This window comes from Pollicipes pollicipes, unplaced genomic scaffold (assembly GCF_011947565.3).
Source record: "Pollicipes pollicipes isolate AB1234 unplaced genomic scaffold, Ppol_2.1 Scaffold_6052;HRSCAF=7182_pilon_pilon_pilon, whole genome shotgun sequence".
NCBI classification, from domain to species: domain Eukaryota; kingdom Metazoa; phylum Arthropoda; class Thecostraca; order Pollicipedomorpha; family Pollicipedidae; genus Pollicipes; species Pollicipes pollicipes.
This window is the reverse complement of record NW_023596805.1, coordinates 115,253-131,901: the sequence shown is the minus strand read 5'-3', so window position 1 is coordinate 131,901 and position 16,649 is coordinate 115,253. Positions and strand designations below refer to the sequence as shown.

The following is a 16,649-nucleotide window of genomic DNA, read 5'->3' as shown; positions in this document are numbered from 1 at the left end:
TAAAAGATGCCGCCGAGCAGGTGGCCGCATATCATCCTGCACAGGATGCAAGTACAACGCAAGCTGCTCCGACTGAAGATCACCAACCGGATGCCGGAAACGTGGCTTGATGCCACTGATGATTGTGAAGCCGAAGACCGAAGCCGCTGCCGACCACCCGGCGCCTGAGCCGGAAGGCACCGCCTCCACGACTTCCGAGTCAGAAGACAGCGAGGTCGTGGTCCTGGAGAGGATGACGGAGAGGAAGCTGGAGACGTCGCGGAACGGCGCCAGAAGGCCGACGATATTGCGGCGCGACGTCAGAGCACTGCGGACGTGCCAGGGCGGCGCCTGGAGGACACGTTCCGGCTGACCCTGGACGTACGGGACTTCCTGCCGCAGGAGGTCCGCGTCACCGTCAGGGACAGCGTGCTGACGGTGGAGGCTGTCCGCGAAACGCGAGCGGAGGATGGGAGCACGATGGTCCGCTCATGCGCAGGGCTGCACTTCCCCCTGGTGCCGACCCTGACGCCGTGATCTCCCGCTTCACGCGCGGCGGTCAGCTGGTGGTCGAGGCTCCGGTTTGCAACGGCGCATGCGCTGAAGGGCTCTGCCCCCGGCGCGTGATGGCAATGGTGACATCAGCGACTTTTAAGACTTACGAATTGCGTTCGAGAGGCATTTTCTGTACGTAGGTTATGTCTTTGTAGCAAAGTTAACGCCTTATTTTGTTATGCGTTGGCGGCGGCCCGTTGATGATGCATGACATTTTGATTACACTTCTGCATTACAAATATTTCGTTCTAAGGTAAATCGTTATATGTTTATTTCTGGCCATTTGTGTTTTTAATGTCATTTTATTCGTCTTCTCATGCGGATGCTCAAACCAATAGTTGAAATTCTCACAAACTCTTAGCTGAAAGAAAGTGCTAAAAGCTCGCAAAAATATCAACTGATTGTGTAAATAGCCGCATCCAACAGGAGTACCAGGATCAGGTGACATAAAAACCAAACATGGCCAGAAATTAACATGTGGGGTTTTACCTTTGGACGGCAGAAATGTGCTGACGTTTTACCTTCAATCCAGAATGTTGCGTCGGCTTCTATCGTTGTGATGCGCGTCGAATAATGATGGTGATGCTGCTCACATCGGTTTCGCGTCTGAGTGATGTTTATTGGCCACCACTTGCGAATGTGTAAATACATATCAGAATACGATGACCTGTTTGTGGGGAGAGACATCCATGTTAGAAGAAGGGCTGAAATGTGGACTGATCCACGTGACGAAGACGCAATCGCTGAGCTGCGGTGAATGCCGAGTATATATATATATATATATATATATATATATATATATATATATATATATATATATATATATCATATATATATATATATCATATCCATATCGTCTAGGAATTTACGTTGAGCCTGCGGCATGCTTTCGCGACATTTCGAACCCAAGTTATTATTTGCTTGCCGTTCAAGGATCAATGATTTGTTGGCCCTCATGTCAAGCGTTGCACGATTTCGACATCTCCATTTTGGAATCCGAATCTGCTGATGCCGATGTAATCGTTGCTTAACAAACTTCATCAGCCCATAGCACAACTACTGTGATTGGTCATGGGGGTGGTTGGGTGAGCACAAGTCCATACCAGTTTTTACTTTATTCACTTAGACCCATGGTCTAATACCTATCCGGCAGCACAGGGAGGTGGCATCTAGATATGGGCCCAATGGTTATTCACGTTGCTGCGTTGGTGCTTCTCGTCGCGACTTGATAGCCTGTGACAGAATCCGGAAAGGTTTGTGAATGCCATAGCTGTCTTTACCGTGTGCGTACGTTGATGCCAAACTAAGGATAACCTTGCAATAGATGTTGGATAACCACTGTGGCCATGGGTAACGCTTTTCATATCGGTTTGTGTGGCCTCAGGCGCCTGGTGTAGTCTTGTATGTGGCATGTGAGCAGCCACGTATCTGGGATGGGGGAATCAGAATTGGAGGAGTCAGTTGGATTCTGAGGGGTAAAACATGACCGAAAATATCATTTTCGGCGGGCAATGTGTGAAATATGTGTCCACAACATGGCTATCCGGAGAATCCACGTCTATGCTTGTCAGAGGCACTCGTTTTAGCGTAGCGTTTTTTGTGATCGTTTTATTGTCTAAAATGTAAGCATCCGCTCTCATAGGAGGGCTTATGAGCCTCCATTCCTCTGCCTAAGGTTTGTTCTGGGTGTAGGTTTTCGTTAAATTGTCTAATCGCGTATAAGTTTTCGTGAGCCCTTAACATATTTCTTGCGCGGTTTCACAAACACGGGTCCCTTACCACTCTGGTTTCTGAGCTGCGATGTTTTTTTTAGGACACTGCACAGTGAACCACTGCCGGTGCGAGCAGAGGTAGGCAACCGACGGTTCCACGGACTTGGGCGGCGGCTGACACTGTCGCATCGACGGAGCCCTGCCTGATATACGTGCGCTCAAAACATATATAATTGCATGCGATTGTACACGTATTAGATAACGAATACGCTTATTGAAGTTTTGTGTCTCCTGAAAGCATGGTCCTGTACATATGAGCATGTAAAGCCGAAAATAGTTGTAACCACAACAATCTGACCTTTGACCTGGCCTGTTGGGCTAATTTTAACCTAGCCACGGAAGACTTGCCACCAATGCGCAATCTCGTATATACCAATTCGCCGTATTTTTCGCGAGGCTCTATATTTCTTGCTTTGAAACCGGCAAGGGCTACATCCCCATCAGTCCGTGTTATTAAAAACGGCGAAGCAGGGTGAGTTATGATATGGTTTTTAGTTCTGCCCAAAGTGCATTGCTGTGCGCCAGGCAATGACGGAAATGCTCGAAACCGGTAGCACAGTCCCACCAACGCGCTAAACCAACCCAGATATTGATAGATCGCTGGCGTCAATAATGGCGAATAATGGCGACAATAACCTGCTGACACTGAACGCTCGCTTAATGCCCCTGCATCGCTGCTTAATCATTGATGGGATGAAGCACGCAAAAAATAATTAGAAGGGTAAGTGTGCGAGAGGTTTTGGCACGTTTCCGACTCCTGTGGTGTCATATTTTTTGCTAAGTTTACCGAAACGCGGTCATTCGGCAGCTTTGGTCTCAACACGGGCCAAATGAGAGGCGAGTGTTACATTGCGGTGCATCCGTTGCGGAAGTGTATTGGCAAAGATGATACGCAAAAGTCGACACATGTCATGAGTTCAGGATCTATGGGGGGGAGGGGGGATGAAAGCACCCATTGGAGGGGGCATCTTGTTTGTTTTACGTATTTTGAAAAGAAAAACTTGCTGGCAGGTCCAGTTCCCTCCAAATCCACGTTTGCTGTAAAACCCCTGTGTTTGCTGTAAAAATTGTCGCCTTCAGCGTCTGCTGTGTTATGATCGTGGCAACGCGGTTTTGTCGATATATTGTGAACGCTTTTGCAGCTGGGCTGAGGCAAGTTCCTAAAGATCACTCGGCGCCTCAGATGTTTTTCTGCCGACTGAAATCAAACAAACCCGGCTAACTATCCTGAGTAATCACCACATTATGCAAACATTGCAGTGTCTTCGTGTGATAATGTGATTCGCGAATAAATTGGAAAATATGCAAATATAGTTCTTAACGGACAGTGAATGGTGAGGAAGTCTTGAATAAGACTATTTTTGCACTTGGACAGGATACTAAACCAGCAGGACAACAACCGGGACCTGAAAAGAGGAATGAATGCAGACAAATTAGTTGCATGTTCCAGCCCATTCGTGTGGCGTAAACGTCAGCAATTATATATATTTTTTTCATCTCCCTGTAGGAAATAACATGAGCGCTTCACCCAAGTGGAAAGCGATTTCAGGACACTGTCGCCCCTCCCCTCACCGACCCCAGGTCTGCCACACTGACCTTATTTTCGGTGACTTCCGATGCTGCCCGATTTCCACCCTCTGCGATCCCGGGTGTTTAGCGTTGACTTCGTGTTTATCTCTGGAATGTAATGGTCTGATCGAAAGAAAAAGCAGAGTTAGATAAACTCGTCATTCCTTGTATTTTGGGTCAAAGCCTGAAATACAAGGAATGAATTTTTCACCTGAAAAAAACAATGAAAGCACATATATAGCACCATTAACGATGATCCTCTAGACTTGAAAGGCTTCAAAAGAAAGGCCACGTTCAACATCAGGAACATGACATAATGTAAGCTAAGAGTAAGCGCCAATATCATGTCAGGTGAAGCTCCATACAGTCCGGAATATATACCCAAATCTTTCTTCGAACCACATGATTCATGATCATGAACCACATGACCACCTTCAGTAATCCACTCGAGAATCAAAAGTTGGAAAAATATACACGGCTCAGTAATTAATTCACCACAAATGTGATGCGCATGCCACTTGAAAATGATCCTGGAAAACTAGCTGATGTTTGCATTTATCCAGAGCGTCTCGAATAAAAACGGTAAGCACCCTGTGCTGTAGCTAAAACACCGACCGTACGGTGCGGAGTACACCAGCTTGAAGCCTGCTTCCCACAGCGAGGTCAGTACGGTCACGAATCGGGCGGCGTTCTCCGCCGTCACCGTCACATTGCTAGCTTCGGGGGCCAAACCCTCCTCAGTGTCCAGCTGCGGCTTCCACTGCCACAGGTGAAACTCGATTGTGAGCTGCCGCACGCGCCGCAGGTCCCCGGAGGAGGTCAGCTGCTGCTGCAGCACGTCCCACTCGTTGCACTCTATGTCCAGCTTCACGTAGTCGATGATGTCCTGCTGCAGCGGGATCAGCTGAATGATGGTAGCCAGGCTGGCGACTGGGAAGCGGGCGCCGAAGTCGTCCTGCGCCCCGATCCCGACGCCGTGGAAGTGGATGCTCTCCGACGTCCGGAAGCCGGTGAAGCCCATGGTGGGGTCAAAGGCGTGGACGGTGCAGTCCAGGTCCTCCATGCCGACGTCGAAGCTGAAGTCGAAGCTGATGCCGAACGACAGCACGGAACAGTTGGGCCGCAGCAGGTCGTAGCAGACTGGCTTGGCGCCCGTCTCGCATTCCCAACTGGTAGCTGTGCATGGACTTGCAGAACAAGCACCTGCCGCCGACCAGAGCCAGCCGCCGGCACCGATGGTCCCGGTCTATTGTGGTTAGCAGAGAATGCAGCCGAGCGTAGTTCTTCTCAGCTCTGTCACGCTCCTGCTGATCATGGGATACCAACGCCGGTTTTCTATGGGTTTCGTCCTCTTCCTGGGTGTAGGAACGTCCATTTGGCGATGTGGGCTTGGAGGCATTCTCCTTTCCCTGGACGAGCGGTTGATCTTCGGAAGCGTGAAGACCAGGCACTTCCTCCTTGCTCCCGGTCTGGGTGTTGGTTTGAGGTGTGACGGGCTTGAAAGCTTTTTCCTTCTGGCCGTTTTGATAGACTTCAGACCGCAGATCTATCTTGTCTGCCTCTTGTATTGACATGTCCACCACCGAACTGCAAAAACGGATGTGGACATATGACATTATCTGCGTTGGTAATATGGGAACCAAACAGGGACATAGTTTTGCAAATGAGTTGCGGCGAGGGAGGCTGTGCACTTAAAAATTGCGTAACCTCTCTCGAAAATATGCCATGAAACGTTTTCTCACCGATTTTGTCGCAATTACTCCAAACGTTCGCAGGAGGTTGGAGTTCAAGCTGGAAAGCTAAGATATCCAAACTGAATAGTAAACTGCACAACTGGAAGCAAAAAATGGCATGTGTAGAAGAGCAGTGGCACAAAATGTTGCGAATGCATCCAACATAATTCTGCAAACGTGTTCGTTCCTCTTTATGCCTTAGTCGTATTAAATACGCCAGTGTCCCGGAAAATGCATTTAAAATTCTTTACATAGATAACACAGTAGTATTAGCCTCATTCCTCGGACAAAAACCCAAGAGAATGGAGATATAGTTGGGTTGATATTTCGGAAACATGCCTTTATCGTAACGATAGAGGAAGTCTATAACTTCCGGCGGATTAGCGGAAGTGTATGACTATAATAGCGGAAGTCTATGACTCCCGGCGGAATAGCGGAAGTCTATGACTAAAATAGCTGAAGTCTATGACTTCCGCTCTTGTTTTAATAAAGGCATGTTGCTGAAATAGCAACCCAACTATATCTCCATTCTCCTGGTTTTTATGCGAGGAATGAGGCCAATACTACTGTCTTATCTATGTGAATAATGTTCCTCGCTAATGCACTGAGCAACTTACGTAAAAATTTGTTGCGTCATGGTTTTAGCACAGTGGGGAAGGGCGCAATGGGCGCAGTCATTGCCATGACAACGCTGGTTTTACAGATAGTAACCCAATATCTATGCATATGGGATACTTTGTGAGCTTTTGGTTAGCTGTTCGGGATTGTTTCATGTATTCTTTTACGGTTATCATTTGCTTTGATAAAGAGGAAACCATTGTCACGACCGAGATCGCGCACAGAACGAGTTTTAACATGAACCACCCAGACATTTTGTGTTTTGTAACCTTTGTAGCTATTGTAGAATATTTTGCTTCATTTTGGTGCTCCGTTTTGTACTTTTATAGCTTTATTTTGCACACTTTTGGCGTCGTTTTAACATTTTGTAGCTTTATTTGTACATTTGTAGCTTCTACAGCTTGCAGTCTCTGCAGCCGCTGGTCGTTATCAGACAATTTCGGCGACAAGAAAAATAATCATGGATATGGCATGATAATATCGTCAAGCTACTTCCGTGCAATACTACCATACCGTGTCCCCATTCGGCTAGCATGGGAATTGCAGCACTTTTCAACCGCGAACAAAGCTGAAGGAGATGGACGGAAACAGAGCCAAACGTCAAATACCAGGCAAGGACACGAGAACGAGCAAGATTAGTGAAGGCACAAAATGGACAATTGTTCCACCAAGACCGTGGACAGATCTGCGCAGACTATCCCTTGTGTTCCGCAATCGTGCACAAATCATGCCTCCGCCCGTTCTCGGGCTTATTTGGGGGACGGATATTTATATCTCCGCAGCCAGAGCAGGCAGGGACATCAAGCTAGCGGGACAAAATTTATTGGACAACCAGAATGGCCAGTTCCATCAACAAAATACACACCCTGCTCACCAACTGAAGTAGCAAGCCGAGACTGCCAGTTTATCACCAGAAGGTTGAGTCACGCCATCGGTGCCAGTTAAAATCTGGTACAGTAAACCGACCACACGTCGGGGCTAAAACCACCGATTTCGGGTGGAAGGGCATCGACAAGGGCAACGACGAGGTCAAGGGCAAGGACAAGGACATGGGCAAGGCAACAGTCACCGAAATTAAATAAATTTTGGGGCCTTGAAGGGCCCTTGTTTCGTCCTATAGTCCGTGGCTGGCCGGACCCTTCGATTATGTTATTGTGGACCATTTCATCGAAGTTTCTTGTATTTCCATTTCATATCCGGCAGCGAGGGGCTCGACCAATGCAAGTGGCTATCTGACGTTCAGGTTCCCGCTCTGGTCTCTTTCAGCAAAATGCGCCTCTGGTCGACTAGAGGCCCTTGCCGACACAGCCTCCACTGTTAAACACTCTGTGCCTGGATGGAGCCACCTTGTTTCAGTGGCCTCGGCGCACGCAGCAGGCCTTCAGGAGCAACTGCGGACACTGGCATTGTCCCTGTTTCGTAAATGGGACCCCAGAGCCCAAGCCGACTCAGAGCCAACTGTTCAGCGTTGGTCGTCTCGGATCTACATAGACGCCCTTGTCGTTCGGGGACCCCCACAGGCGCGACGAGTCTCTTTGGCTGACCCTTGAATGCCAGGCCTTTGCCCCGGGGTCGTCCCCCAGCCAGTCCTTCGGGCCCTATATCGGGACCTTAATAGTTTCTACCGATGGTCCCGAAGTCGCTCAGGGCCTAGCAGGAGGATATTCCCCCTGTCCTCCCCCCCCCCCCCCCCCCGATCAGCTAGATATGCCCCTGGATGTGTATGTATGTACGAAACTCAATGCTAGTCAGCGACTCGCTCTCACAAAGCAACTCCAAGGTGGAAAATGGCGTCTGCTTCCCAAAACACTTCCAAGATGATGGCACTTTGGTTTAAAATATGGTCGTTTTTTGCTGCTCGGCCGAATTCCTAGATTCTGGTACAAATTCTTGATTTCCTGCTATGCATTGGTGCTTTTTCACCTATTCGGTGGAACCTCAGGCTGTCTGGTGGAAACTATTCTTTCCAAACATTTCCTTCGTGTATCTGGTGACTTAAGTAAGCATTGTTGTTAGCGACTTTGTTAAACCGGTGGTGAAGACGTTCATACTAATGACAATAATCCGATCGGTGTAAAGTGCTCATTTTGGTTTTGATTCATTTTATCTGGTAGAAGTGGCCGTTTCGGTGATTTCTAATAATCTTTGGAGACCGGTTAAAACGGAGACAAAACTAACTAAACCTCATAGATGCCCGTACCTTCTCAAAATAATCAAGCGGCTCCAGCACTGTCCGGTCGATAAGCGCGCAAGCATTGAATCGCTAGACGGTCAACGTCACGTTTTCTGTAGCCGGCCTCAAATGCAACATGATGTTACCTAGGCCCAAACACATCGGGCGGGCAGATGTACAAAGACATGTGTTCCAGCATATTGGGACCGGCCATACAAAATATTGGCAATGTTACAAATTTCCTCGCAGTCAGCAAAAAGTTAGCTTATGCCAAAGCAATTCACGGCGCCGTTTAAAGCTGGCAAGCACTGATGGTCCGAAATCGAATCAGTTTGTTAATCATGTCGCTCATAAATATGTATGCCAATGTCAACAATTAACTTTTACTCGCTTGACTCATGCGGGTGGGATATTTCAATGCATTGCTATGCGTACGGTTTTCCAAGGACGAGTGTTTTATTTGCTTTTCGGGGTATTCTTTACATGGTGATATCAGCTAAGTTTGTCATCACTTGGCTCGGTCCCACCTTAACGAATGCGCCTCAGGCACTGGCAGCCTAATCTGTGCGGATAGTATTGCAACAATGGGTGGAGAAGGTTCGGGAAAGTCCAAAAAAGCGGAATACCGCAAGAAGCAGGCAAGCTGACAAAAGCGTCAAACTAATCGTGGATGATACTTATCACGCGTGAATGATACTTATCACACTCATCGTGGACGACGATATCGATGGCCTATAGTGCCAGCGAAGCGCGGCAACTTACCGGAGTCGCATGTTCTCGACAACCAACATGAGACACATGCCCATGCTGATGAGCAGGATGATCTTGGCAATGTTCCAATGCCTCGTTGGGCTGAAATTCTTCTTCGAGTGCTCCGGCTGGCCATCTGAGCTTGATGATATCATTCTTGACCTGAAACCAGCCATGCATGTGACACAGACCATGGTGACACAGACCATGGTGACACAGACCATGGTGACACAGACCATGGTGACACAGACCATGGCGCCGCCCCAAGTCGAAGTCATCACATGGAAACAGAGAACTTGCGTGGGCTGTTTTAACTTGTTGGATGCGTCCTTACGGAGTTTTTCAGTAAGTGATCACGTGCTGAGTTGTGTCAGGCTGTTTGATTGAGGGATGATTGAGGCATGTGTGCAAAGAGCGGCATTTCAGTGTTCACCTTATCCGATGTCGTGATCCCCCTGATACTTGCCAGCATGCCGTCCGAGGCGACAATTACCGGCATCATCTGCCCTATGCTGACAAAGCACTTTACTTTGGTCACAACCAGCACTGGCAGCGTCGGGGGCCTTTTGCCAGGTATGACGTTTTAGTACAGACAAACATGACCGATGCCACGCAAAAGAGTAATCGCTTAATTAACCGGAACCGTAAACTTCTTTTGATAAGCAGCGCCAGCACGAATCAACTCTGAAATCCGCCGGCCTAAAAAAGACGATGGACTTGTCTTACAACATGTCCGGAACATGTCTTGGAGCATGTCTTACAACATGTCCGAGTCTTTATTATCGTTTTTAGAAGTGCATCGTCAGAAATTATTGCATGATATCTCGCGTGTTTTTTAGATTTCCTCATGCAACCGCGGGTCGGTTGCATGATGTCAACAGATACATGATGTCAACAGATACATGATGTCAACAGATACATGATGTCAACAGATACATGATGTCAACAGATACATGATGTCAACAGATACATGATGTCAACAGATACATGATGTCAACAGATACATGATGTCAACAGATACATGATGTCAACAGATACATGATGTCAACAGATACATGATGTCAACAGATACATGATGTCAACAGATACATGCTACAGCATATCTCAATAGTCGGTCATTAGGTACATACCGCATCGTGACCTTAATTTGGGGCATGTTTTGTCTGTGTATTGCCACCACCATCGGCCTCCTGTCAAGAAAACTTCCCCAGTCCCATTATGCAATGTCGTAGTATCCAGTTCAGAATCGACCGATTCATTCCGAAACTAGCTCAGTCAAATCTAGCCAAACAGCAGTGCTAGATATATAACAGCAGTGATGGGTATACAAACAGCAGTGCTAGGCATTCGGCATGTCGTTGCTCCAGGGTAGCAGATTCGCCATCAAGTTCGATGGCAAGGCAGCAATTCGACATTTTTGACATAGCTTAAAACTGCTTTCAGTTTAGCTCTTTAGCTTTGGAAACAAAACAGGTTAAACATGTTCGGCTCTATGAGATATGTTCACACCGACGATGCAACTGCACAAACGTGATGTACATGCTTCGGGTACTCATTGTGAAAATAACGGTTTATGATGTGACAACATAAACAAGGTATACATACGTGCATGCTGTATACATGAATAAGTGCATACTCCAATGTGTGTTGGGTGATGCAACCACATCTTGCAGCCGTTGGCACAAGTGGGCAGCCATCCTTTTTCACTACTGCATCGTACAACTTGCAAGTTGTTTCAGCTAAAATCTATCTCCGCAGGCGCAATGTCGCACATTCACGTGTGTCATGTCATGTCATGCCAAGGTACTTGGAGTTTTCGTGGTCAGAGGGTGCGGATATCCAAAATATTTAGCTTATTTTGATTGATTTTGGCTCGCACATTCGTTGTAGCCCAAGGCCATACTTCCAACAAGGCACGTCTTTGCTGTGGTAAGCTTAAATTGCTTTTATAACCCTCTTTAGCATTGTTTGCGCGTCACATCACGGCCAACGTAAACGACTGAGGGCAGGCGCTCTTCAAGGACCCCAAAGTTCATCAATGGCTATTAATTTAATACGCACGACATGGGCTGAAATGATTAAAAGTTTTGCGATTGGCAAAATACGTGGAAAACTTAATGATATAGGCGATAGATGCGCATCGGGCTTTTCATTGCACAAAATATGAGACTTAGTTTGCTTTTTTGAGTCATAACGAAAGCAGCACCGAGGACACCGCTTTGCGCTTTTGTTATTATAACGAAGACGCATTTACAACTTTAGAAATCCCGTTTTCAAAAACGTGTGAACTGTTGTAAGAATAAAGAGCTCATTGTAAACCACATAATGAAAACTGAAAGTAAAAAAATAATGCATATCACCTTTACGCTCAACAGCATTGAAGCGCGGATATTTCAATCCCACACCAGCACTATCCGAATCGGATATTTCTACCCACCGTCCATACGCACTCACACATGTCGTCTGGCCCCTGCCGCTACTGCCGTACCTGTACGCGAGCAGATCACCCCCACTTCTCTCCGCACCCGCCGGAGCCGCCGCAGCCCGGGCAGAACCTGCCTTCCGTCCCGGGCCGCCCGGCCGGGCCGGACTGTGCAAGCTCTACCGCGCGCCATCGCCTTGGGCGCTGCGGCCGCTGCTGCAGAAACCCAGCAGCGGCGGCGAACAGCCTGCGTGGTCCGTACTCTGCCGAAGTCCTGTGCGCCGGCGATGGCTGGTTGTTTGTCTCATTGGTATCTGGTTTGTGTGGCGCTATCCGGTTAGCGTGACTGACTGCATACATAGGCAGCTTAAGTTGTCCTGTGGGTGACCATGTTCCGGTTTTTTTTTGCCGCTCGCGTGCCATTCAATGTGGTCAAAGCACAAAAATCCCCAACCTGCCCAAAAGTTTGTGTGGTCCGAGTCGCGCCGACCTCAGTACCGGCTGCGCTCGTGGCGACCCCTGCGGTCATGTCATGTTCACTCGCTGTGAAACCCGGCCGGCAACCAGTGCGGTTCATCCCAGGTCATCGTCCCCAACCCCAGCCCCATACCCATCGTCCCCAGCCGGTACCGGTGAACGTGTGCACGCCGCGGAGGCGGCGCCCGCGGCGGCGCACCTGCAGCCGTCAGATGAGCGACAGAGAGAGATGCAAACTCGTACCCACCGCACGAGCCAAGCAGTGGAGCGCACCATGCACGAGCTATTGGTGTCTCAGATAAGCGACGGAGAGAGATGCAAACTCGAGCCCAACACACGAGCGAAGCAGTGGAGCGCATCTTGCGCGAGTTATTGGTGTCTGAGATGAGCGACGGACAGAGATGCAAACTTATATCCACCATACGAGCCAAGCAGTGGAACGCATTGTGTGCGGGCTATAAGTGTCTCAGATGAGCGTCCGAGAGAAACGCAAGCTTATATCCACCATACGAGTCAAGCAGTGGAGCGCAATGTGTGTGGGTTATAAGTGTCTAAGACGAGCGTCCGAGAGAAATGCAAACTTGTACCCACCACACGAGCCAAGCAGTGGAACGCATCAGGCGTGAGCTATTTGTGTCGTACATCGCAGCGACATACCGCTTTGAGCGGTTACGATCGTGTGGCTTGGCATGCGGTCAAAGTCATCCACTTTTCGGCAACCATAATTATGGCAGGGAGTGTTCCACATGTGTATGGAGCTTTGAGCTGAAATAGCCATCTCGAAGACGTTTCGGTGCTGTTCACCACCCTGCCCTTCTCAAGACCTAAGCGCCTCTAGTTTCTCCGCTATACGCCCGCGATAATGGGGGAAGGTATATCGGGGAGAGTATTTCAAAGTCACCTTGGCATTCATGACTTCATAGTTACGTCATTCACCATCTTTTTTCGACACACTCGTTTCGATCCCCATGATCACATTTCTTCGCCTTTCGCTCTGAAGCACACCGTACAAACTTGGTTTATTCCGTTCCTCGACTCCCTTTTAATAGAACAACCGGGTGGAAGATGCACCGCCAAACCGTACTTTTAATTGTCCCGTCACACGTGGTACTTCAGTCCGTTCCGACAGGTCAGCTGGTTAGAACGCCTGCCTTCCGATTTACAGACCTGTAGAGTGTCGGGTTCGGGTCGCTTTAGGCGTTCGCTATTAGTCCAAGACTGGAATAGCCCGCGGCCGGTGGCAGCGGCCGCATTAACTGTCAGATGACGTCATAGGGCAGGACGGGCCGTGCCGAGCCCTGCGGTATGTTAAGCGTTTTTATCCCAAAATCCTGCGGACAACCCAATTTCTGTCGGCTCAGGGCTCAACAAGCACTGCTTAGCGTGGGCGCCGATTTCAGAAATGCATTGAACCAGCTGGTTTGGACCAGGTCTTAAAAACTCGTGGCCACACCAACCATACTGCATTAGCATACCGCACACCCCATGACGACTAAGAAAGCAGTCATATCACTAATGGGGAGAGCGATATGTAGATCTTCTGATCCCCATTCGTGTGAACTTACACGCTCTGGCGTATCCTTTTCTCTGTCAAAACGGATACATGGGGCACTTATTGAGGTCTCCCGTTTAAGCTGCAAGTTCTCGGTTAAAAAACGCATCAGGTTCGCAAAGAAGTCGTAGAAATCCTTAATAACAGTCTGTGTCCATGTGAAACCACCGTTTACACAAGGTGGCCCAGATAAGATAATTCGCGTTTTACTTAACAGTGACGAGTGCATTTCTCACGCAGTCCAGACTGCCGTGACGACCACATGACCCTTTAATGGTGGAACATTATCGAATACCATGATATTCATCAGTCATCTCACCTTCGTAAAATCATGACTCTACAGGAGATACCTCTTTGAAGACAAGAACGAATATCTTCTTAACACCACCTCAGAGCGCAGCACCGCCACCGCTCTGACACCCTTTTGGCGGCCCTGACTCCAGCCGGACTAGGCGACACTGCACATCACGACTTCACTGGATTTATCGAGACGAGGAGTGCCTCCAGCCGGACTAGGCGACACTGCACATCACGACTTCACGGGATTTATCGAGACGAGGAGTGCCTCCAGCCGGACTAGGCGACACCGCACATCACGACTTCACTGGATTTATCGAGACGAGGAGTGCCTCCAGCCGGACTAGGCGACACCGCACATCACGACTTCACGGGATTTATCGAGACAAGAAGTGCCTCCAGCCGGACTAGGCGACACCGCACATCACGACTTCACGGGCTTTATCGAGACGAGGAGTGCCCCCACCCGGACTAGGTGACACGGCACATGGCACGGGGTTCACTAGATCAATTGGAGAACCACTTCGCTTGAATGCACTTCAACTTAAGCAAATACGTCGCAGCTGCGTTGCTGTGTGCACTGTAGCTGTAGTTGCATGTTTATGCTGAAGTTGTTTGGCTGAAGAAGATTCCAGAAGCAACCAGAATACACAATTAATCATGCATTTAGACGGACATGAAGTCCGTCCCGGTGGCTCCGTTGGTTGGAGCGCCTGCCTTCCGATCCAGCCACCCGTGACGGGCTGGCAGCGAGTCGCTTTAGGGCGCTCGCTCTGCCCTTGACAGGTATGGCCTGCGGCCGGTGGCAGCGGTTGCGCTAAAGGTCAGTTGACATCAGAGGGCAGGATGCACGGTGCCGAGCATTGCGGCACGCTAGACTTTCGCTACCAAATTCTGCCGTTGACATGGAATTGCGCATTCGGATCGTAGGGGTCAGGACTCACGCAGCAAGCGCTGCTTAACGTGAGCTCTGATCCCAGAAATTCATCCACTCAAAAGATTCGGATCAAATCCCTATAAAAACTGATATAAAACAAATCAGGAATCAAATATGAGATGAAACAAACCAGGAATCACACATAAGACAGTATAATTAGCCTCATTCCTCGGAGAAAAACCAGGAGAACGGAGATATAGTTGGGATAGGTGATGCGTGATGCCCATTTGCTTGAATTCGTTTACATGTACACGTATGTTCGCGTGTTCTAATCCTTAGATAGGCGCTGTATCGTGGTGATGGCTGGAGCTCGCTCTTTGTTTTTTCCCCTGAATGATGGTGCCCTGTAAAAACTGTGCCTTGCTGTCTAAAAAAGACTGAAATATCAAGTAGGATTACCGGCAGACAATTTTGAATTCACTTCTGCCATTGTTTTGCTAAAGGCATGTTGCCGAAATATCAACCCAACTAAATAACCCAACTACTCTCCATTCTATTGGTTTTTCTCCTAGGAATAAGGCTAATACTACTGTCTTATCTATGTGAACAATGTTCCCTGCTAATGCACTGAAAAACTTACGCAAGCGAGGAATAAAAAACAAGCTTCACGAAATAAGCTGCCGCGGCCATTCGCTTAACACTGGTTTATTCGTGCCTTTTATTAAACGCTTACAGTCAGGGACGACGCCAGATTTTTTTCGGAATTTTCCAGACATGTCGAAGGGTCCGCGGATTGAACGCCAGCGTAGGTCGAAACAGGGTCCTAGTTTGCGTCGCAGTCGTAGTAACGTAATTTTGCGCATGTGCGTTCGCAAACCTAAGCAACCAAAATTTCGACGCCAGGCGTTGCAGTCTGCATAGGCAGCACAGTGTTCAGCCCGCGCCCAACACTAGACTGTGGCCAACGGGTGGACGAAAATGATGACGCATCTTCAGTAAGTACCCTAGAACGCCTTAGGGGTTAAATTGCACATTTAGAAGGTAGCTCGGGCGTGTATTTGACCTACGCCGTTCTTTGATTGGTGATAATAACAGACTGACCTTTACGGCACCGCAAAGTGGTGCTGGAATCTGATGGTTATACTGAAAGAATAAAGGTAAATGGCCACTCTCGTGCTGCTTTCATTGCTGATCCATCCAGAGGACAACTTTGTAATGGTAAAAATGATACACCCATTCCAATCTTTGAACTGTACACTAATTTTCAAAGACATTCACAAATATTTTTACGACGGTCGTTCTCGAGGGCTTGGCACCCGCTGCCTGTGGCCACTTGCAATGGCCAACGCCGTTCGGTTTTACGGAAGCTGCAACCCAGGCCATGGTTGTCCTTGCTCCCGAGATTATGGGCGCGTAGGCTGAAACCTTGTAATGTAATTCGTTTCACCAGTTGATTCTGCAACAGAATTAGCGATCTCAGGCAAACATCGAATGGCTTTGTTCGGTTCTGAACTCATTTCGATCCACTGTATTCAACATCAATGAGACCCCTTGCTTCTTTCCGGGAAAGGGGCCCCGGTGAGAAGAAGGGCACATAATTGTTCCCGGTCGAGGGCTGAAGAGTCATTCCACCTCCACCGCGCGTTGTCTTCCGGCTGTCATTCTGACGACACGGGGTGTGATCCCCTGCCGATCCGAAGATCTATAGAGGGATACATCATATCACATTGGTCCCCTCCTTGATGCAGGAGGCCATCTGACCGACACAGCTGACCCCAGATCGGCGGAGGAACCCTCATGGGCGCGACAACATACTTGATCGCCGCAGGGGGTCAAATAACTGACACATAACACCACAGTTTGGCCTAACGGGCC

General features: G+C 48.6%; 1 protein-coding gene across 1 annotated transcript; it reads right to left on the bottom strand.

The window, feature by feature from the left end:
- Positions 1 to 4,199: 4,199 nt before the first annotated feature.
- LOC119104885 (uncharacterized) lies at positions 4,200 to 4,997 on the bottom strand. Its single transcript, XM_037228622.1, has one exon. The coding sequence runs from the start codon at positions 4,936 to 4,938 to the stop codon at positions 4,414 to 4,416; it is 525 nt and encodes a 174-aa protein (XP_037084517.1). The 5' UTR covers positions 4,939 to 4,997; the 3' UTR covers positions 4,200 to 4,413.
- Positions 4,998 to 16,649: the final 11,652 nt, after the last annotated feature.